General features: G+C 46.0%; 1 protein-coding gene across 3 annotated transcripts in view; it reads left to right on the forward strand.

The window, feature by feature from the left end:
* GATAD2A (GATA zinc finger domain containing 2A) overlaps positions 1–24122 on the forward strand; it is a 192767-nt gene that overhangs the window by 147668 nt on the left and 20977 nt on the right. For all 3 annotated transcript variants that reach the window (XM_063914570.1, XM_063914568.1, XM_063914569.1), the window contains exons 3-10: positions 1242–1368; positions 1626–1766; positions 2819–2935; positions 3340–3528; positions 10467–10734; positions 11070–11359; positions 11578–11761; positions 19259–19327. In XM_063914570.1, coding sequence (XP_063770640.1) covers positions 1242–1368; positions 1626–1766; positions 2819–2935; positions 3340–3528; positions 10467–10734; positions 11070–11359; positions 11578–11761; positions 19259–19327 — 1385 coding nt within the window. The remainder of the gene's footprint in view (positions 1–1241; positions 1369–1625; positions 1767–2818; positions 2936–3339; positions 3529–10466; positions 10735–11069; positions 11360–11577; positions 11762–19258; positions 19328–24122) is intronic.

Raw genomic sequence — 24122 nt, forward strand, 5'->3', positions numbered from 1 at the left:
GTTTGTGTAAATATGAATTGCTATACTGTATTGTTGAAATCTCCCAACTTGTGCCTATTGTATAATTTGGTTTGAGAATGGATACTTTCACTTAGAAAATAGTATTCCTCCTCCCGTTCTCTTGAAATGCCATCATATGGCTGCACGGCTTCTGGGAAAAATGGCTGTGTACTAACAGAAGGTTTTGTGTATTAGTCTATACAATAGCAGGAATGGCTTTCAGAGGGATTGAAAGTAGGGCTAAATGTGGTATCTGTTTGCACCGTGAATAGCTGGAGGACACTGCCAAACTCCAGTATGAGCTGTGAGAGACACACACCTCATGGGGCTTATTGAATTGGCCATGAGTTATCAGCCGCAGCATCATGTGTGTTCAGTTTATGATGTTTGCTCATTTTTGCGTTCTCAGAATTGGTGAGAATGTATGCAGACCTATAAAGTAGCCTTTGGCTAATTGAATGAACCACTTAAGTGACCAGTTCTGCAGAGTCATGCAAGGTGCCCTCCCCTACCCCTCTGATTCAAATGCTCGGAATGGCTGTAGTTTGCGGCTCTGAAGGTTTCGGCTACTCCCACCAGATGATTGACAGGCTTATCTATTTAGCATACAGAGAAGAGAGGAAACAGCAGGTGGAAGGTCTATGGGGGATTTTCAGAGTGCGGGTGATTCCAATATACAAAAAAAAGGTAAATACAGCAAACTACAATACAAATTTTGTTCCACCTTTTAACACTTGTACTGCTGGTAAATATCATCACCATGAGCCGTAGGGTGGTACAACCTCTCAATTTTGAATACTGGTTTCATCTAAATTTACATCTCTTATATCTGCTGTTAATTAGGCTGTTGCAGTTTGAATTCATAATATCCCTGTGATGCTTGTGTGATACCATTACATTAGGTGCACAATTTTTAGTTGTATTTACATTTTCTGACCATATTGCATCTCAATGACTGCCTTGGGTATAAACGAGGACTATTACAGTGTGCAGATCTGAAAGGGAGTTGACGAATGTTGGCGGGCAGATTGTCCAACATGTGTATGCTGCACAATTTGCTCAGCTGTGAGTAGCTCTGACAGCCCAAACTCTCCCAGAAAAACAAGGATCACTGGAATAAATAGTGATGCTAATCAGCTGGCAGACTGTTTTACATCATCTAGCTTAAACTAAACAGAACAAGTAAAGTGATCAAACTGTTGAATATAATTTTTTTAAATCTATATTTCTCTTTGACTCAGTGACATTAAGAGAGAGAAGAGGGTTCCTTCCCCAGATGTCATTGTTTTATCTGATAATGAGCCTTCCAGTCCACGGATGAATGGTTTCAGCAGGCAAACAAAGGAGCCAAATTCCGAAACTTTTTTGGTGAGTACATGGCTTCTTTCTTTTCTCTTCTAGCGCTCCCTACTTGTGTTTTCTTTGTGCTTTTGTTTTTCTCTTTAAAAATATTTCTAGTCAATCGGTGTCTGTCTTAGCTGTATATATTTTGGAAAATATTAATGTTCAGGATTTGGATCCTTTTAAGACCAACTAGACCCAGTTAGCACTCCTGAGTCTCTTCTTTCTTCACCTGCAAGTCTTCCTGCCTTATTGGCTTTGTGTTCATGTTTCTTTCTCTGCAGCTAATGCAGAAAAGTAGCCCTGAAGAGAGAGAGCGAATGATCAAGCAACTGAAAGAGGAGTTACGGTTAGAGGAAGCTAAACTGGTGCTACTTAAAAAGCTCCGTCATAGTCAGATCCAGAAGGAAACTGCCCCACAGAAGGTAAGTGGTAACATATGTTTTTCCATTCTTTTATATGGCACTAACATTATGTAGGTCTATACGTTGTGCATATCCTGTTGCAAACAACCTACCATCACATGAAACAAAGTAATAATGGACAATTACTACCACAATGAGCTTACAATCTAAGGAGCCGATTCAGTTGTTTTAGGCATCTAAAAAATCCTTTCTGAATGGGACTTTTTAGACGCCTAGACAACTGCCACAATTAAATTGTTTGGGCACCCATACACATCGCGCCCAAACAGATGTGGTTTAGTCATCTAAAACTGCTAAAACCCATCTAATCTCAGTGTGAGGCTACTGTACTGCTGAAGCAAGACTAATAACCAATAATAAAGCAGCCATTGGTGAGTGGCATTGTGGTACAGTACCATTGGGATGAGGGGGATCTGGTCTCTAGGTCGACCATTATTGGTCGACAGTAAGTAGGGCGACATGGTTTCTAGGTTGACATTAGTTTTTTGGAAATTTTTTTTTAACGTTTTCAGATTTTACGATCCACGTGGACTACAACTGGTAACGGTAACATATGCCGAGCGCAGCGAGGCACCTTGCCCGAAGCATGGCGAGCGGACACGGTGCACTAATTGGGTTTCCCATTCACTCTACGTAGAAAACGACACCAACTCATGTCTACCTTTTTTCATGTCTTAGGAACCCTCGGTCGACATGTACTATCGACCAAGAAATCATGTTGACCTACTTACTGTAGACCTAAGTCTAGTCTAGAGGATAGACAGTGGGAAGCGGAGGCATGAAAAATTAACCGGTCTCCTGACAAATCTCAAGACTGTCATATGCTGGTCACCATGTCTGTCATTCCCAGTTTATGTCAACTGAGTCTACTTCCTCTTGTGGCTCTGCAAAAATCCTTTAGATCTTGTTCTCGTGGTCGTTTGTCAGCTCAGAGTAGCTGTGTACTTGGTATGGCTTTTTGTCCCCAGTAGTTGCAGTAATTAGGAAGACAGCTGTTATTTCTGTCTGTTTTATAATTTTAATCTAAGAAAAGTCCTCTTGCTTGCTCACAGGTAACATCGCGTATCTCTGGCACCGTGATCCCTCCTCCTTTGGTACGAGGTGGGCAACAGGCGCCGGCCAAGCAATCAACACAAATAGTTATGCCGCCTCTTGTGAGAGGAGCTCAGGTGAGCATTTAATATGCTGTTCGTTATCATTCTTTTTGTTTTGTCTTTTGATATCCATGCTTTACTACATATTGCTATTTTATTTTTTTTCTAGCTGGTAAAGTAACTGCACTTCCACACGGATAAAGATTTGTTTTGATGATAATGACACACTTAGTAATCCATTCTCTTGTTTGCTTTAATTGCATAAAATACACTTTTAATTTGGCAAAAATAACAGAAAATTAATCTTGTGCATAATTTTGGTTTGTGGTACACACAGATGTAATCACTTCAGTTAAGCTGCTAACTTTGCATTTAGGCCAGTAGGGATATAGGTCTGTTTTTCCATTGCTGCTGCTGCTGCTCCTTTTCAGTTTTTCTTTCTCACACGCCTCTTCCTTGTCCCTCCCTCCCACCATCAGCCCATTTCTGTCTCTCCTCAACAGATGCACAATATCAGGCAGCATCCAAGCACTGGTCCGCCTCCTTTACTTTTAGCACCTCGTGCGTCTGTTCCCAGTGTGCAGATGCAAGGTCAGAGGATCATCCAGCAGGGATTGATACGTGTGGCCAATGTGGCGAACACAAGTTTGCTGGTCAACATACCACAGGTTTGGGCAAATTTAATTTATTTTCTTCTGTGAAGCTTAATTCTACCTGTTGAGTACTTTTATTGTACTATCCTTTTAAAAAAACAAAACCCTACGTTCTAGTATATGTCTCTAGATTGGCATGTTTCTTTAATATGCTGTGGTTCTTAGAATGGGTGGGTTTAATAGAAATCTTACACTGGAATTCTTGAACTTGATAGGTTATAGTTTTCAAACCTAGTCATGTGATGTTTTAAATTCAAGCCTGACCAGTTCTGAGCAAACTTTTTTTGGTCTATACTGCCGAATGGCAACACTTTCCTCTATGCATTTTCAATCTCTTATATAAATAAGAACCTACATTAGTATATTTAAACATAATGACATTTCTCTAACGTCCTAGTGGATGCTGGGGACTCCGTAAGGACCATGGGGAATAGACGGGCTCCGCAGGAGACTGGGCACTCTAAGAAAGATTGAGTACTACTGGTGTGCACTGGCTCCTCCCTCTATGCCCCTCCTCCAGACCTCAGTTAGAATCTGTGCCCGGAAGGAGCTGGGTGCATTTTAGTGAGCTCTCCTGAGCTTGCTATTAAAGTATTTTAGTTAGGTTTTTTTATTTTCAGAGAGCTTCTGCTGGCAACAGACTCTCTGCTACGTGGGACTGAGGGGAGAGAAGCAAACCTACTAACTGTGGCTAGGTTGCGCTTCTTAGGCTACTGGACACCATTGGCTCCAGAGGGATCGAACACAGGAACTTAAGCTTGGTCGTCCGGAGCCGCGCCGCCGTCCCCCTCGCAGAGCCAGAAGCCGGCGGGTTGAAGCAAGAAGACGTCAAAATCGGCGGCAGAAGACTCCGGTCTTCATATGAGGTAGGGCACAGCACTGCAGCTGTGCGCCATTGCTCCCACACTAACCCACACACTCCGGTCACTGTAGGGTGCAGGGGAAAGGGGGGGCGCCCTGGGCAGCAATTGAGTACCTCCTGGCAAAAAGCAGCATATATACAGCTGAGCACTGTAATATGCATGAGCCCCCGCCATTATTTTTACACAAAATCGCGGGACAGAAGCCTGCCGCTGAGGGGGCGGGGCTTCTTCCTCAGCACTCACAGCGCCATTTTCTCTCCACAGCTCCGCTGAGAGGAAGCTCCCCAGGCTCTCCCCTGCAGACTCACGGTAGAAAGAGGGTAAAAAGAGAGGGGGGGCCACATAAATTTAGCGCATTAATCATATATACAGCAGCTACTGGGTTAACACTAAGTTACTGTGTAATTCCTGGGTTATATAGCGCTGGGGTGTGTGCTGGCATACTCTCTCTCTGTCTCTCGAAAAGGCCTTGTGGGGGTCCTGTCCTCATATAGAGCATCCCCTGTGTGTGTGGTGTGTCGGTACGCTTGTGTCGACATGTTTGACGAGGAGGGCTATGTGGAGGCAGAGCAGGTGCAGATGAATGACGTGTCTCCGCCGACGGCGCCGACACCTGATTGGATGGATATGTGGAAGGTGTTAAATGATAATGTAAACTCCTTGCATAAAAAGTTGGATAAAGCTGAAGCCTTGGGACAGTCGGGGTCCCAACCCATGCCTGATCCTACAGCGCAGAGGCCGTCAGGGTCTCAGAAGCGCCCACTATCCAAAATTGTTGACACATATATCGACACGGATTCTGACTCCAGTGTCGATGGCGATGATGCTAAATTGCAGCCTAAAATGGCTAAAGCCATCCGCTACATGATTATAGCAATGAAGGATGTATTGCACATATCAGAGGTAAACCCTGTCCCTGACAAGAGGGTTTATATGTTTGGGGAGAAAAAGCAAGAGGTGACTTTTCCCCCTTCACATGAGTTAAATGAGTTATGTGAAAAAGCGTGGGATTCCCCCGATAGGAAAGTGCTGATTTCCAAAAGGTTACTTATGGCGTACCCTTTCCCGCCAACGGACAGGATGCGCTGGAAATCCTCCCCTAGGGTAGACAAAGCTCTGACACGCTTATCTAAGAAGGTGGCCCTGCCGTCACAGGATACGGCCTCCCTAAAGGATCCTGTGGATAGGAAGCAGGAAAGTATCCTGAAGTCTGTTTATACACATTCAGGTACTCTACTGAGGCCGGCAATTGCGTCGGCCTGGATGTGTAGTGCTGTAGCAGCATGGACAGATAATCTGTCTGAGGAACTGGATACCTTGGACAAGGATACTATTTTACTGACCCTGGGGCATATAAAAGACGCTGTCCTATATATGAGGGATGCCCAGAGGGACATTTGCCTACTGGGCTCTAGAATAAATGCAATGTCAATTTCTGCCAGAAGGGTCCTGTGGACTCGGCAATGGACAGGTGATGCCGACTCCAAAAAGCACAGGGAGGTTTTACCTTACAAGGGTGAGGAATTGTTTGGGGACGGTCTCTCGGACCTAGTTTCCACAGCTACGGCTGGGAAGTCATTTTTTGCCATATATTCCCTCACAGCCAAAGAAAGCACCATATTACCAAATGCAGTCCTTTCGATCACAAAAAAGCAAGAAAGTCAGAGGTGCATCCTTTCTTGCCAGAGGCAGGGGTAGAGGAAAGAAGCTGCACCATACAGCTAGTTCCCAGGAACAGAAGTCCTCCCCAGCTTCCACTAAATCCACCGCATGACGCTGGGGCTCCACAGGTGGAGCCAGGAGCGGTGGGGGCGCGTCTTCGAAATTTCAGCCACCAGTGGGTTTGCTCACAGGTGGATCCCTGGGCTATACAGATTGTGTCTCAGGGATACAAGCTGGAATTCGAAGTGATGCCCCCTCACTGTTACCTCAAATCGGCCCTGCCAGCTTCCCCCATGGAAAGGGAGGTAGTGTTAGCGGCAATTCACAAGTTATATCTCCAGCAGGTGGTGGTAAAGGTTCCCCTCCTTCAACAGGGAAGGGGATACTATTCCATAATGTTTGTGGTACCGAAACCGGACGGTTCGGTTAGACCCATATTGAATTTAAAGTCCCTGAACATTTATCTGAAAAGATTCAAGTTCAAAATGGAATCGCTCAGAGCGGTTATTGCAAGCCTGGAAGAGGGGGATTTTATGGTGTCGCTGGACATCAAGAATGCTTACTTGCATGTCCCCATTTACCCACCTCACCAGGAATACCTCAGGTTTGTGGTACAGGACTGTCATTACCAATTCCAGACGTTGCCGTTTGGTCTCTCCACGGCACCGAGAATATTTACCAAGGTAATGGCGGAAATGATGGTGCTCCTGAGAAAGCAAGGAGTCACAATTATCCCATACTTGGACGATCTCCTCATAAAGGCGAGGTCCAGAGAGCAGTTGCTGATCAGCGTAGCACACTCTCAGGAAGTGTTGTAACAGCACGGCTGGATTCTGAATATCCCAAAGTCGCAGCTGATTCCTACGACGCGTCTGCCCTTTCTGGGCATGATTCTGGACACAGACCAGAAGAAGGTGTTTCTCCCGGCGGAGAAGGCTTAGGAGCTCGTGACTCTAGTCAGAGACCTCTTAAAACCGAAACAGGTGTCGGTGCATCACTGCACGCGAGTCCTTGGAAAGATGGTGGCATCATACGAAGCCATTCCCTTCGGCAGGTTCCATGCGAGGATCTTTCAGTGGGATCTGTTGGACAAGTGGTCCGGATCGCATCTTCAGATGCATAGGCTGATCACCCTGTCCCCCAGGTCCAGGGTGTCTCTTCTGTGGTGGCTGCAGAGTGCTCACCTTCTCGAGGGCCGCAGGTTCGGCATACAGGACTGGGTCCTGGTGACCACGGATGCGAGCCTCCGAGGATGGGGGGCAGTCACTCAGGGAAGAAACTTCCAAGGGTTGTGGTCAAGGCAGGAGGCTTGTCTGCACATAAATATCCTGGAACTAAGGGCCATATACAACGCCCTGAGTCAAGCAGAGCCTCTGCTTCGCAACCAACCGGTGCTGATTCAGTCAGACCACATCACCGCAGTGGCTCATGTAAACCGCCAGGGCGGCACAAGAAGCAGAGTGGCGATGGCGGAAGCCACCAGGATTCTTCGTTGGGCGGAGAATCACGTGCAAGCACTGTCAGCAGTGTTCATTCCAGGAGTGGACAACTGGGAAGCAGACTTCCTCAGCAGGCACGACCTCCACCCGGGAGAGTGGGGACTTCATCAAGAAGTCTTCACGCAGATTACAAATCGATGGGAACTGCCACAGGTGGACATGATGGCATCCCGCCTCAACAAAAAGCTAAAAAGGTATTACGCCAGGTCAAGAGACCCTCAGGCGATAGCTGTGGACGCACTAGTGACACCGTGGGTGTACCAGTCGGTCTATGTATTTCCTCCTCTTCCTCTCATACCCAAGGTGCTGAGAATCGTAAGAAAAAGAGGAGCGAGAACAATACTCATTGTTCCGGATTGGCCAAGAAGGACTTGGTACCCGGAACTGCAAGAAATGCTCACAGAGGACCCATGGCCTCTGCCTCTCAGACAGGACCTGTTGCAACAGGTGCCCTGTCTGTTCCAAGACTTACCGCGGCTGCGTTTGACGGCATGGCGGTTGAACGCCGGATCCTAGCGGAAAAAGGCATTCTGGATGAAGTTATTCCTACGCTAATAAAGGCTAGGAAGGACGTGACCGCAAAACACTATCACCGTATATGGCGAAAATATGTTGCCTGGTGTGAGGCCAGGAAGGCCCCTACAGAGGAATTCCAGCTGGGCCGGTTCCTGCACTTCCTACAGTCTGGAGTGACTATGGGCTTGAAGTTGGGGTCCATAAACGTCCAGATTTCGGCCCTGTCCATTTTCTTTAAAAAAGAACTGGCTTCTCTTCCTGAGGTTCAGACGTTTGTTAAGGGAGTGCTGCATATTCAGCCCCCTTTTGTGCCACCAGTGGCACCTTGGGATCTCAACGTGGTGTTGGGTTTCCTGAAATCCCACTGGTTTGAGCCACTTAAGACCGTGGAGCTAAAGTATCTCACGTGGAAGGTGGTCATGCTATTGGCCTTAGCTTCGGCTTGGCGTGTGTCAGAATTGGCGGCTTTGTCATGTAAAAGCCCCTATCTGGTTTTCCATGTGGACAGGGCAGAATTGCGGACTCGTCCACAATTTCTGCCGAAGGTGGTGTCATCTTTTCATTTAAACCAACCTATTGTGGTGCCTACGGCTACTCGTGAGTTGGAGGATTCCAAGTTGCTTGATGTAGTCAGGGCTTTGAAGATTTATGTGGCCAGAACGGCTGGAGTCAGGAAAACTGATTCGCTGTTTATCCTGTATGCATCCAACAAGCTGGGTGCTCCTGCTTCAAAGCAAACTATTGCTCGCTGGATCTGTAACACGATTCAGCAGGCTCATTCTGCGGCTGGATTGCCGCATCCAAAATCGATAAAAGCCCATTCCACAAGGAAGGTGGGCTCTTCTTGGGCGGCTGCCCGAGGGGTCTCGGCATTACAGCTTTGCCGAGCAGCTACTTGGTCGGGTTCAAACACTTTTTACAAATTCTACAAGTTTGATACCCTGGCTGAGGAGGACCTTGTGTTTGCCCATTCGGTGCTGCAGAGTCATCCGCACTCTCCCGCCCGTTTGGGAGCTTTGGTATAATCCCCATGGTCCTTACGGAGTCCCCAGCATCCACTAGGACGTTAGAGAAAATAAGATTTTACTCACCGGTAAATCTATTTCTCGTAGACCGTAGTGGATGCTGGGTGCCCGTCCCAAGTGCGGACTTTCTGCAATACGTGTATATAGTTATTGCTTAATAAAGGGTTATGTTATGTTGGCATCCTTTGGTTGATGCTTTGTTGTTGTTCATACTGTTGACTCGGTATGTTATCACAAGTTATACGGTGTGATTGGTGTGGCTGGTTTGAGTCTTACTCTGGATTCCAAAATCCTTTCCTTGCAATGTCAGCTCTTCCGGGCACAGTTTCCTTAACTGAGGTCTGGAGGAGGGGCATAGAGGGAGGAGCCAGTGCACACCAGTAGTACTAAATCTTTCTTAGAGTGCCCAGTCTCCTGCGGAGCCCGTCTATTCCCCATGGTCCTTACGGAGTCCCCAACATCCACTACGGACTACGAGAAATAGATTTACCGGTGAGTAAAATCTTATTTTTTTAAGACCCTCTTATATAGTATTCTGGGGGCTATCCTATTAGTCCTGAAGCCGACTGTTTTCGTGCGATGTTGGCACTCATCAGACACTTGAAGCATAATCCCCGATAAGAAGCCGCCGGGGCTGCGTTAACGCATCCCGATCCCATATTTTTTCATGTAATTGCGGGTCCAAATTCAGCCGATTAAAAACTGCCTTTAATTTGATACCGTGAAAATGACCATCGGTCATTAATCGCAACATCCAGCCATTTTCAATAGCAGAAATCGCTTTGGGGCTAATAGGATACTGCCCTCAATGTTTGCTGAGGAAATTAAAATTGTAAATTGTAAGGTAACTTGCGTTAGCTCACTTAACATAGGATGACCACAGTAGCCTAGTCACTATGTGCCAGTATTTCATGAAGGTTAGACATCATGAAAATATCAAGACATGGCTCCTAGTAAAATGAGATTGGTAGCTTAGAAATAAGTGACAGCTCACTTCAGAGAGTAGGGTGCCTGTGCGCAGTCTCCGTCTGGGCCCCCTCCTCTCTAGCTGCAGCAGTGCAATTACAGTATACAAACTCCGAACAGTAGGTGGTGTGCAAATCTCTGGGAGAATGTCCACCAGCCTTTTTACCAGTGATTTGTGCAGTGCTGCTGATGTGCTTTTCCATAGAGGTAGGTATTGAAAAAACATGGGTGCAGGGTATGCGGTGTGTGGGCCTCACTGGACTCGGGGGGGCCTGTGTCCATTATAGATATGCCACTGGGTCACTTGTTTTTGTGTATCTGCTCATGCTTTCTGTGAGTACATGTTCTAAATTTCATATCATCTAGTATAACTTCATTGTCACGTTACTTAATAATCCTATACCTTTTTGAACTCATTTTAGGCATCCCCAACTTCTCTGAAGAGTTCAGCTGGAACAACAGGCAGCGTCACCAGCATCTCATCAAGCACTAATGCTAACGACTCTCCTGCTAGCCGTCAAGCTGCTGCCAAGCTTGCCCTACGCAAGCAGTTGGAAAAGACCTTGCTGGAGATTCCTCCCCCCAAACCACCTGCCCCAGAGCTCAACTTTCTTCCAAGTGCAGCCAACAATGAGTTCATCTATCTGGTGGGACTAGAGGAGGTTGTGCAGAACTTGCTGGAGACGCAAGGTGAGCCTACATGTGTAAAGGGGGATTATGTTTAGGCACACGCCATTGCTTTATCATTTGTAAATTATATTAATGAAAATACATTTTTCAGTTGAGATATGAAGCCGCAGACCATCCAGATATATGGGAATGTTCATTTAGTGTTAATGAATGTCTTTCCAAAGCTTTGCAAAGTCAGGACAAGAGATCTGTGCTTTAACTTAGCATTGTTGTGGCTTTTTTTTCTTGTCTGTACAAGCCCTAGCACAGTGTTCAGCATCGCAAGTGTCTCATTGTTGAAGACTAAACAAAAGAGTTGTAAGGGTAAATATTGTTATGCAACTTTTACCCTACAGGTAAAACTGTGCCACCACCCTCTTCTCATGAGCCTTATAGTTGTGCCCAATGCAAAACTGACTTCACCAGCCGCTGGAGGCAGGAGAAGAATGGGACCATCATGTGTGATGTGTGCATGACCTCTAATCAGAAGAAGTCTCTGAAAGCGGAGCACACTAACCGACTGAAGGCTGCATTTGTGAAAGCTCTGCAGCAGGAGCAGGAAATTGAGCAGAGGATACTGCAGCAAAGCTCTTCCCCTGCACAGATTAAGGCAGAGCATCCTGTGCAGCACCATTCTCTGAAACAGGTGAGTTGCTTGCTACTGAGGATATGGGAGGTCAGCCTAGTACAACACTGAAGTTCATGTAAATGATTCTGGCTTTCAGTTTTAGTAACCATAATCTGTAAATGTTGGGCGGAGAAGCAAGAGCATTGGGTTGTGTAGTCTGATGTTCATTACAAATTGACGTAGAGAAGTAAAACAATTTTTCGCACTTTGTTTCCCTCCTTTTTCCCCATGAGAAGAGCCCCACACCTATTTCCCGCGGATTATCGGGGACAACACGAGGCGTTCTGCATACGTTCCCACCTTCGACCAAGCTGCCCAATGCAGCCACCATTGCCAATAGATCAGTGAAACCCGGAGAGCGTCCTTTGAACAAAATTAATCTGACACCTGGAAACTGGAAGAAGAGCCCAATTAATGCAGGCAAGTACAGGGATTTGCCCATTCTGTTACAGTACACCAGTATAGGATACACATGAATAACTCTTGGAGAAAAAGCTACTTTTTTTCAGTATAGACATGACCACCAGCTTCACTCTTAATTATAAATGTATGTAGCCTACAAGGCTAGGTGAGTGTGGCTTTTACCGTCTACATAATATAGATTTTATTTAAAAAACACAAACCTGAAAAACATGTCTTTGTCACTAGTACAAGGATATCATTGTTTGAGTTAGAACTCTGGCTGCATCTGAGCATACTCAAAGATCATCTGCTATTTCTGCCTGTGTGGTTGTTGTTTTTTTCTCTGACGTCCTAGTGGATGCTGGGGACTCCGTCAGGACCATGGGGATTAGCGGCTCCGCAGGAGACAGGGCACAAAAATAAAGCTTTAGGATCAGGTGGTGTGCACTGGCTCCTCCCCCTATGACCCTCCTCCAAGCCTCAGTTAGGTTTTTGTGCCCGTCCGAGCAGGGTGCAATCTAGGTGGCTCTCCTAAAGAGCTGCTTAGAAAAAGTTTTTAGGTTTTTTATTTTACAGTGAGTCCTGCTGGCAACAGGCTCACTGCAACGAGGGACTTAGGGGAGAAGAAGTGAACTCACCTGCGTGCAGGATGGATTGGCTTCTTAGGCTACTGGACACCATTAGCTCCAGAGGGATCGAACACAGGCCCAGCCATGGAGTCCGGTCCCGGAGCCGCGCCGCCGACCCCCTTGCAGATGCCGAAAAGTGAAGAGGTCCAGAAACCGGCGGCAGAAGACTTTTCAGTCTTCATGAGGTAGCGCACAGCACTGCAGCTGTGCGCCATTGTTGTCACACACTTCACACCAGCGGTCACGGAGGGTGCAGGGCGCTGCGGGGGGCGCCCTGGGCAGCAATGAGATTACCTTGTTCTGGCTAAAAAATACATCACATATAGCCCCTGGGGCTATATGGATGTATTTAACCCCTGCCAGGTCTCAGAAAAACGGGAGAAGAAGCCCGCCGAAAAGGGGGCGGAGCCTATTCTCCTCAGCAAACAGCGCCATTTTCCCTCACAGAAATGCTGGTGGGAAGGCTCCCAGGCTCTCCCCTGCACTGCACTACAGAAACAGGGTTAAAACAGAGAGGGGGGGCACTTATTTGGCGATATGATATATATATATTAAGATGCTATAAGGGAAAAACACTTATATAAAGGTTGTCCCTGTATAATTATAGCGTTTTGGTGTGTGCTGGCAAACTCTCCCTCTGTCTCCCCAAAGGGCTAGTGGGGTCCTGTCCTCTATCAGAGCATTCCCTGTGTGTGTGCTGCGTGTCGGTACGTGTGTGTCGACATGTATGAGGACGATGTTGGTGAGGAGGCGGAGCAATTGCCTGTAATGGTGATGTCACTCTCTAGGGAGTCGACACCGGAATGGATGGCTTATTTAGGGAATTACGTGATAATGTCAACACGCTGCAAGGTCGGTTGACGACATGAGATGGCCGGCAAACCAATTAGTACCTGTCCAGGCGTCTCAAACACCGTCAGGGGCTTTAAAACGCCCATTTACCTCAGTCGGTCGACACAGACACGAACACTGACTCCAGTGTCGACGGTGAAGAAACAAACGTATTTTCCATTTGGGCCACACGTTACATGTTAAGGGCAATGAAGGAGGTGTTACATATTTCTGATACTACAAGTACCACAAAAGAGGGTATTATGTGGGGTGTGAAAAAACTACCTGTAGTTTTTCCTGAATCAGATAAATTAAATGAAGTGTGTGATGATGCGTGGGTTTTCCCCGATAGAAAATTATTGGCATTATACCCTTTCCCGCCAGAAGTTAGGGCGCGTTGGGAAACACCCCCTAGGGTAGATAAGGCGCTCACACGCTTATCAAAACAAGTGGCGTTACCGTCTCCAGATACGGCCGCCCTCAAGGAGCCAGCTGATAGGAGGCTGGAAAATATCCTAAAAAGTATATACACACATACTGGTGTTATACTGCGACCAGCGATCGCCTCAGCCTGGATGTGCAGCGCTGGGGTGGCTTGGTCGGATTCCCTGACTGAAAATATTGATACCCTTGACAGGGACAGTATTTTATTGACTATAGAGCATTTAAAGGATGCATTTCTATATATGCGAGATGCACAGAGGGATATTTGCACTCTGGCATCAAGAGTAAGTGCGATGTCCATATCTGCCAGAAGATGTTTATGGACACGACAGTAGTCAGGTGATGCAGATTCCAAACGGCACATGGAAGTATTGCCGTATAAAGGGGAGGAGTTATTTGGGGTCTGTCCATCGGACCTGGTGGCCACGGCAACAGCTGGAAAATCCACCTTTTTTTACCCCAAGTCACATCTCAGCAGAAAAAGACACCGTCTTTTCAGCCTCAGTCCTTTCGTCCCCATAAGGGCAAGCAGGCAAAAGGCCAGTCATATCTGCCCAGGGATAGAGGAAAGGGAAGAAGACTGCAGCAGGCAGCCCATTCCCAGGAACAGAAGCCCTCCACCGCTTTTGCCAAGTCCTCAGCATGACGCTGGGGCCTTACAAGCGGACTCAGGTGCGGTGGGGGGTCGTCTCAAGAGTTTCAGCGCGCAGTGGGCTCACTCGCATGTGGACCCCTGGATCCTACAAGTAGTATCCCAGGGGTACAGATTGGAAGTTCGAGACGTCTCCCCCTCGCAGGTTCCTGAAGTCTGCTTTACCAACGTCTCCCTCCGACAGGGAGGCAGTATTGGAAACAATTCACAAGCTGTATTCCCAGCAGGTGATAATCAAAGTACCCCTCCTACAACAAGGAAAGGGGTATTATTCCACACTATATTGTGGTACTGAAGCCAGACGGCTAGGTGAGACCTATTCTAAATCTGAAATATTTGAACACTTACATACAAAGGTTCAAATCAAGATGGAGTCACTCAGAGCAGTGATAGCGAACCAGGAAGAAGGGGACTATATGGTGTCCCTGGACATCAAGGATGCTTACCTCCATGTCCAAATTTGCCCTTCTCACCAAGGGTACCTCAGGTTCGTGGTACAAAACTGTCACTATCCGTTTCAGACGCTGCCGTTTGGATTGTCCACGGCACCCGGGTCTTTACCAAGGTAATGCCCGAAATGATGATTCTTCTTCAAAGAAAAGGCGTCTTAATTATCCCTTACTTGGACGATCTCCTGATAAGGGCAAGGTCCAGAGAACAGTTGGAGGTCGGAGTAGCACTATCTCAAGTAGTTCTAAGACAGCACGGGTGGATTCTAAATATTCCAAAATCGCAGCTGTCTCCGACGACACGTCTGCTGTTCCTAGGGATGATTCTGGACACAGTCCAGAAAAAGGTGTTTCTCCCGGAGGAGAAAGCCAGGGAGTTATCCGAGCTAGTCAGGAACCTCCTAAAACCAGGAAAAGTGTCAGTGCATCATTGCACAAGGGTCCTGGGAAAAATGGTGGCTTCTTACGAAGCGATTCCATTCGGCAGATTTCACGCAAGAACTTTTCAGTGGGATCTGCTGGAAAAATGGTCCGGATCGCATCTTCAGATGCATCAGCGGATAACCCTGTCTCCAAGGACAAGGGTGTCTCTTCTGTGGTGGCTGCAGAGTGCTCATCTACTAAAGGGCCACAGATTCGGCATTCAGGACTGGGTCCTGGTGACCACGGATGCCAGCCTGAACGGCTGGGGAGCAGTCACACAAGGAAAAAATTTCCAGGGAGTGTGATCAAGTCTGGAGACTTCTCTCCACATAAATATACTGGAGCTAAGAGCAATTTACAATGCTCTAAGCTTAGCAAGACCTCTGCTTCAAGGTCAGCCGGTATTGATCCAGTGGGACAACATCACGGCAGTCGCCCACGTAAACAGACTGGGCGGCACAAGAAGCAGGAGGGCAATGGCAGAAACTGCAAGGATTCTTCGCTGGGCGGAAAATCATGTGTTAGCACTGTCAGCAGTGTTCATTCCGGGAGTGGACAACTGGGAAGCAGACTTCCTCAGCACGACCTCCACCCGGGAGAGTGGGGACTTCATCGGGAAGTCTTCCACATGATTGTGAACCGTTGGGAAAGACCAAAGGTGGACATGATGGCGTCCCGCCTGAACAAAAAACTGGACAGGTATTGCGCCAGGTCAAGAGATCCTCAGGCAATAGCTGTGGACATTCTGGTAACACCGTGGGTGTACCAGTCGGTGTATGTGTTCCCTCCTCTGCTTCTCATACCTAAGGTACTGAGAATTATAAGACGTAGAGGAGTAAGAACTATACTCGTGGCTCCGGATTGGCCAAGAAGGACTTGGTACCCGGAACTTCAAGAGATGCTCACAGAGGACTCATGGCCTCTGCCGCTAAGAAGGGACTTGCTTCAGCAAGTACCATGTCTGTTCCAAGACTTACCGCGGCTGCGTTTGACGGCATGGCGGTTGAACGCCGGATCCTAAGGAAAAAAGGCATTCCGGATGAGGTCATTCCTACCCTGGTCAAAGCCAGGAAGGAGGTGACCGCACAACATTATCACCACATGTGGCAAAAATATGTTGCGTGGTGTGAGGCCAGGAAGGCCCCACGAAGAAATTTCAACTCGGTCGATTCCTGCATTTCCTGCAAACAGGAGTGTCTATGGGCCTCAAATTGGGGTCCATTAAGGTTCAAATTTCGGCCCTGTCGATTTTCTTCCAGAAAGAATTGGCTTCAGTTCCTGAAGTCCAGAAGTTTGTCAAGGGAGTACTGCATATACAACCCCCTTTTGTGCCTCCAGTGGCACTGTGGGATCTCAACGTAGTTCTGGGATTCCTCAAATCACATTGGTTTAAACCGCTCAAATCTGTGGATTTGAAATATTTCACATGGAAAGTGACCATGATGTTGGCCCTGGCCTCGGCCAGGCGAGTGTCAGAATTGGCGGCTTTGTCTCACAAAGGCCCATATCTGATTGTCCATTCGGACAGGGCAGAGCTGCGGACTCGTCCCCAGTTTCTCCCTAAGGTGGTGTCGGCGTTTCACCTGAACCAGCTTATTGTGGTACCTGCGGCTACTAGGGACTTGGAGGACTCCAAGTTGCTAGATGTTGTCAGGGCCCTGAAAATATAGGTTTCCAGGACGGCTGGAGTCAGGAAAACTGACTTGCTGTTATCCTGTATGCACCCAACAAACTGGGTGCTCTTGCTTCTAAGCAGACGATTGCTAGTTGGATATGTAGTACAATTCAGCTTGCACATTCTGTGGCAGGCCTGCCACAGCCAAAATATGTAAATGCCCATTCCACAAGGAAGGGGGGCTCATCTTGGGCGGCTGCCCGAGGGGTCTCGGCTTTACAACTTTGCCGAGCTGCTACTTGGTCAGGGGCACACCCTGGCTGAGGAGGACCTGGAGTTCTCTCACTCGGTGCTGCAGAGTCATCCGCACTCTCCCCGCTCGTTTGGGAGCTTTGGTATAATCCCCATGGTCCTGACGGAGTCCCCAGCATCCACTAGGACGTCAGAGAAAATAAGATTTTACTTACCGATAAATCTATTTCTCGTAGTCCGTAGTGGATGCTGGGCGCCCATCCCAAGTGCGGATTGTCTGCAATACTTGTACATAGTTATTGTTACAAAAAAATCGGGTTGTTATTGTTGTGAGCCGTCTGTTCAGAGGCTCCTACGTTTGTCATACTGTTAACTGGGTTCAGATCACAAGTTGTACGGTGTGATTGGTGTGGCTGGTATGAGTCTTACCCGGGATTCAAAATCCTTCCTTATTGTGTACGCTCGTCCGGGCACAGTATCCTAACTGAGGCTTGGAGGAGGGTCATAGGGGGAGGAGCCAGTGCACACCACCTGATCCTAAAGCTTTATTTTTGTGCCCTGTCTCCTGCGGAGCCGCTAATCCCCATGGTCCTGACTGAGTCCCCAGCATCCACTACGGACTACGAGAAATAGATTTATCGGTAAGTAAAATCTTATTTTTTGTTTTGTTTTTTAAATAGTTTTCGTTTTTTACCTGGTCTTATACCCAATGATATCATCATCCCTAGGACATCACCCTCTCCCTGTCAGTAGTCCACACCACATAGCTGTTCTATTGTGAGAGGACTTTCACCCTTTAGGAGGAATTCAATTAAAGGAGACTAAACATTTGGCGTGAAAAATGTACATTTTTCGTGAGATATATGATGTGTGTTTTTTTTTCTTTTTTTTCTTTTCTTTCTGCGAAATCCAATTTCTGCACCTGGAAAAAATACCTACCGAAATCACACAGGTTCAGTGAAACCTGTTTGTTTTTGAGAAAAACAACCTGAGGCAGGAGAAACATAATTCCGAGAAGCCTTGACTCGTGCTGGTTTATCGGGTATAATTAAATAGCCCACCGACACGATAATTGCCCCCGGTCACTGACCACGGGTAATTGAATTTCTACCTTAGTATCATAAACGGGAGAGAATGGGATCATGGAGTTTATGCATAATAGAGAGCTCTGCAAGCCAAATTACTAGCACCGTGGCAGATAACTAAAGTCCTATGCTGTTTCAACTTTTATCCCTTAGTTTAAACTAGAGAAATACAAAGAAAATTAAGTAGTTGAAAGAAAAACATTGAGGCAGATGTACACACTTTTTTTCAAACCCAGCCTGTAACATGAGTCAGGAGTTGTTGGTGTGTTATCACCTTCCACTTACTTCTACAGACATCTGCCCCATTGTGTTTGAGTCCTCTTTGATGTTTTTGATATAACTTTACCATTTCATATTTGAAAAAATTAGGGTGTTTTTTGTTTTTTTAATCAAAATACTGACTGGAGTTCGTCTGTCTATTTTTGTTTTTTTGGTGTGTATTGAAAATATCCCATGTGTTTGTAGCTAGCCATGATGTGACATTGTTAGAGAAATCCGCACCCAGAGAATTCTATGGCAGATTTTGTTTTACTTGTGTTGCCCTGGAATATGACAGAAAAGCTCAGTTGTGGGTGTTGGATACAGTTTTTTTATCTGCATGGTATATCTGTCATATTTGCGTGTAACACAGTGAGGCACTCTCATAAGAGTTCTCGAATAGTGTAGTATTATTATTATTATTATTATTATTAAATATATATATTTTTTGTGAGCTAGATATAGCTATTATGCAAGGACATAATGTCAGAAATGGTGAATTTTTATGTCGCTAGTTATGTAATGGGTATACCCCAAAGTATCTAAGGGAAGGACAAATATCAGGAGCCAATTAGTCCATGCACCCTAAAAAAACTGATTACTGGTGCCCAAAGTTGAATCTTTTCTGTTGTGGGTCAATAGATGCACATCTCATTTAGCGCCTTAGAGATCGTCTCCTGAATTCTGCCATTTGTCTGTACCATATTAAAAAAGAACTTGGTAGAACGCTTTCCAAGTGGTGAAAACCATACCAGATAACACATCAGCTTAAGCTACCTCTCCAGTGTATAAGGTGGTGGTGTTTTATATTTATTTATTTTCTCCTGGGTAATTGCAGTATTTAATTGTATCAAATGGGTATAATTGTTTTCTATAGGGCAAACTGCTAATCAAAGAGTCATAGCGACACAACAATCAAAGAAACAATCAGTGGAGATGCACAGGGGTAAGCAAAACGGGTAACTCTGTTACTGCATCAAAGTTGCCTGAACATATTGTGCAGCATTGTGTTTTGTAGAACAATGGTTTTAAAATTGTATAGCGGTAAACAGTTGTACTAATTAAACAGTCTTGTTTCTTTTTGTTAATGGGAATAATGAGCACATGCATGCACTGCTGAGCTCTTAATGCTGGGTACATACTAGACCAATGGTTCTCAAACTCGGTCCTCAGGACCCCACACAGTGCATGTTTTGCAGGTAACCCAGCAGGTACACAAGTGTATTAATTACTCACTGACACATTTTAAAAGGTCTACAGGTGGAGCTAATTATTTCACTTGTGATTCTGTGAGGAGACCTGCAAAATATGCACTGTGTGGGGTCCTGAGGACAGAGAGTTTGAGAACCTGTGTAATAGACGATAGTGTTTCCCCTTGACACTCCGGGCAAACGAGGTAGTGCATACACAGTGAACGACGTCAGTGACGTCATCCTGCCTCTGTTTTGTACAAGTGTTGTCAACGACATAGGGCAGTATTCAATTCTAGTCGGAACTGCTGTCTTGTCAGAGTCTGCATTTTCCAACTTTTTAAGGTCCATCATGATTTGAACTATTAAATCCTCCTGACGTTTTTCCGACAAGTTTGCAATTCTGACTTGTTTGAAAACACGTGGATTGGCAGAATAGCCGCGGATCCACGTGTTTTGTGGAAATCGCGGCCAAATGCGACAGGTTTGAGCCCCATTTCTGACCATGGCAATCCGACTTTAAAAAAGTCGGATTGGTGTTTTAGGGAACGGACAAATCCTGTTTGATTTGGCTGCTAATTGAATACTCCAATGTCTGATCCTTTCCATCGGAAAGGATCCAACATCAATTGAGTACACCACATAGTCAAAATTGAGCTGCATGTTCAGATGACGGAAGCCCTTGTTAACGACTCGCAGGAGCGCGCATCAATAACGATATTGTGCGTACACACTAGACGATATTACAAATGGTATCGCTCAAAAGGGTGAAAATAAGCAATATCGTTAAAAATATCGCCTAGTGTATACCCAGCGTTATAATTCTGTGCTGGCCTGTATGATAATGATAAAAGGTTATCTTCTGCAGAAGTTGGATTATCACTTTGTAGTGCTAAAGAGCTGCAAAACGTAATTGCGTTAATACTACTTCTGGAAATATTGGTTCATGACTTGTGTATTTAAGCAAACGTGAACTCTCTTTGTCATGGTTGTTAAAAGGGGAAACTAAATGTGTCTTATGTATTATACAAAATGTAAACTTGTGGTGGTTTATATAAGCAGATAATGCATGCAAAAAGAGGATTGATACTGTGCAGTTTGGAAGTGGTGGTTATGGCAATATTTTTATGAAAAGATAGCTACTCCTATTGCTGAAATATGTTAACCTGTTTGATGGGGTACATAGTATTCACCCCCCTTCCCCGCCCTGGCATTTTTCATGTTTTGTTGCCTCACAACCTGGAATTAAAATGGATTCTTTGAAGGTTTGCATCATTTCATTCACGGAACATGGCTACAACTTTGAAGATGTGTGTTTGTTTTTTTTCTATTGTGAAGCAAACACAAATAGAACAAAATAACAGAAAACTTCAGCGTGCATAACTATTCACCCCCTAAAGTCAGTACTTTGTAGAGACACCTTTTGTGGCAATTACAGCTGCAAGTCACTTTGGATAAGTCTCTATGAGCTTGCCACTGGGATTTCTTTTTCATCCACTAGGGGTCACTGGAGTACTCTTGGGATATGGTGGGCGTAGCCGGGAATGGCACATTTAAATATTTAAATTAGTAATTGGTTACCCCCACCATACTCCCATAGAGACTTCAGTATTTTTCTGTGCCTCAGTTGGGAAGGTGCTAGTGGATGTCGGTTCCACAGAAAAACTTCAGGGTTTTTGATTTTTGATTTTTTTTTTTTTATATACTTATCCACATCCCTTCCCCCTTTTTAAAAAGGCGTGGGTCCGGGATAGTGGAAGCTGCTACACACAGCTACTGGCGTGTCGGTCCTCTCTAAAAAGAGCACCCTCTCAGCCACATGCGGACTACCTGCAGAATATATTTTTATTTTTATTTTGGACTGCAGCCTCCGTCTGCACATGGAAGCAGGACTGTGCTTAGCAGAGAAGCCCCGTCATGGCCTCCACGGGTGGTGCAGGTACTGAGCGGTTAGGCAGCTCTCACTGCCGCCGCTCACTCACTTCTCTTACTTTACTATTATTTATATCATAACTGTTTATAATGATATTATCCTAAAGACTGCAAATCTGAATCATGGCTGTGGTCAGCCAAATACTGGGTTTGTTCACTGTTTGTAAAGTAAGATGTGTTATGTCACTCATATTGTTCTGCCATTTGGGAGGAAACTGGTGATCCAACTAGATTGCATACTAATGCATGCTAGTTTAACTGTTAAAAAGATAGTACATTCTGATAGCTCAGTAGGTACAGTTTGGACTTACACTATCAATATAAACCTTCCATAGGTTTTACAATCATGATAGCTCCCCAGAGCCCGCTCCCGGCGCCGGCCACTTTACAGCGGCGCCACTGGACGCTTGCAGGGGGAGCCAGCGAGCAGTCTCCGGTTCTAAAGCCGCAGGGACGCTCGTCGCTCCCCGCCTCTCCGGCGCCCAAACGTACACTTCCATCCACCCACTGCTCACTGGGCCTGGAGGTAAGAAAAGCCCTACCTCTGTATGAACGTCGCCGAGCCGTTCCGACACTGGCTGCTTCCGGTCCCTGCTCGCGATCAGCGCCTCAGCTCCGGCCAGCGCGGCTCTAATGGAGCTGAAGGGCGGGTGAGTGGCGTTTAGATGAACGCGGTCAGCTCTCATTGCTGCCGCGGTCCGACACTGCAGAGGAGAGGGAGGGAAAAAGGCAGCAGATAGGGCCCATTAACTAAGCTGCGGTTAAGCAGCAGACATCTCAGGTTTTTAAGCCTGTGAGAGGTCACAATTAGTTTCAGACTTCTAAGAATTATTATACCTCTAAATCAGGATATATCTGGATATGGGTATATAATATGTAATGTGTGTGTGTGTGTATATATATATATATATATATATATATATATATATATATATATATAAGGTCTGAGTGTGTGTGAATATACATTTTTGTATATATATATATGTGTGTGTATGTATGTATGTATGTATGTGTATATATATATATATATATATATATATATCAAACAAATAGTATGAGCGCAAACAAAAAAGGTAATAAACCTTCTTTCAGATGTTATAATGTATATATATATATATATAAAGTCCCATAGAGGTCAAATGTCCTCAAGATTGAACAAGAAGAAGTGATCTTCGAACTCGCTGACAGCCAATATCGTTTGGAAAGGAAATTTGTCAGTATGCACTTCTGGAACTTCCAGCTGTCGCCTCCCCAATGATACCCGATCCCGAACGGGTGGAAGTCCTGGCAAGAAATTGAAGAAGCAGGGAGCGCCAATAGTGCATTAAACGAGTACAAGGATTTTTATTTTTTTTAAAAATCCAAATCGGTCACAAGTAAAAAAACCCGTACCATAAAAGGCGGTCAAACCACCGCTTGTATAACCAGCTTAATATTTTACCCCACTGTGCAAAGCAGTGATCTCGATTTCAAATCCACAACGTCAGACCACGCCCATACGCGTTTCGTCATTCGACTTCGTCAGTAGGCTTGGTCTTTGTCAGTCACGGCACTCGCAATCGCTTCAGCGGCCGCTGATGGATGTATCTCCCTTCGCTCCCTTCAGCGTCTAGACGCTGAAGGGAGCGATGGGAGATACATCCATCAGCGGCCGCTGAAGCGATTGCGAGTGCCGTGACTGACAAAGACCAAGCCTACTGACGAAGTCGAATGACGAAACGCGTATGGGCGTGGTCTGACGTTGTGGATTTGAAATCGAGATCACTGCTTTGCACAGTGGGGTAAAATATTAAGCTGGTTATACAAGCGGTGGTTTGACCGCCTTTTATGGTACGGTTTTTTTTACTTGTGACCGATTTGGATTTTTAAAAAAAATAAAAATCATTGTACTCGTTTAATGCACTATTGGCGCTCCCTGCTTCTTCAATTTCTTGCCATATATATATATATATATTTCTCCAACGTCCTAAGTGGATGCTGGGGACTCCGTAAGGACCATGGGGAATAGCGGCTCCGCAGGAGACTGGGCACAAAAGTAAAGCTTTAGAACTACCTGGTGTGCACTGGCTCCTCCCCCTATGACCCTCCTCCAAGCCTCAGTTAGATTTTTGTGCCCGAACGAGAAGGGTGCACACTAGGTGGCTCTCCTGAGCTGCTTAGTGAAAAGTTTAGTTTTAGGTTTTTTATTTTCAGTGAGACCTGCTGGCAACAGGCTCACTGCATCGAGGGACTAAGGGGAGAAGAAGCGAACTCACCTGCGTGCAGAGTGGATTGGGCTTCTTAGGCTACTGGACATTAGCTCCAGAGGGACGATCACAGGCCCAGCCATGGATGGGTCCCAGAGCCGCGCCGCCGGCCCCCTTACAGAGCCAGAAGACAGAAGAGGTCCGGAAAATCGGCGTCAGAAGACGTCCTGTCTTCAACAAGGTAGCGCACAGCACTGCAGCTGTGCGCCATTGCTCTCAGCACACTTCGGTCACTGAGGGTGCAGGGCGCTGGGGGGGGGGCGCCCTGAGACGCAATAAAAACACATTGGATGGCAAAAAAAATGCATCACATATAGCTCCTGGGCTATATGGATGCATTTAACCCCTGCCAGAATACATAGAAAAACGGGAG

The sequence above is a fragment of the Pseudophryne corroboree genome, chromosome 1 (assembly GCF_028390025.1).
Source record: "Pseudophryne corroboree isolate aPseCor3 chromosome 1, aPseCor3.hap2, whole genome shotgun sequence".
Lineage (NCBI taxonomy): Eukaryota > Metazoa > Chordata > Amphibia > Anura > Myobatrachidae > Pseudophryne > Pseudophryne corroboree.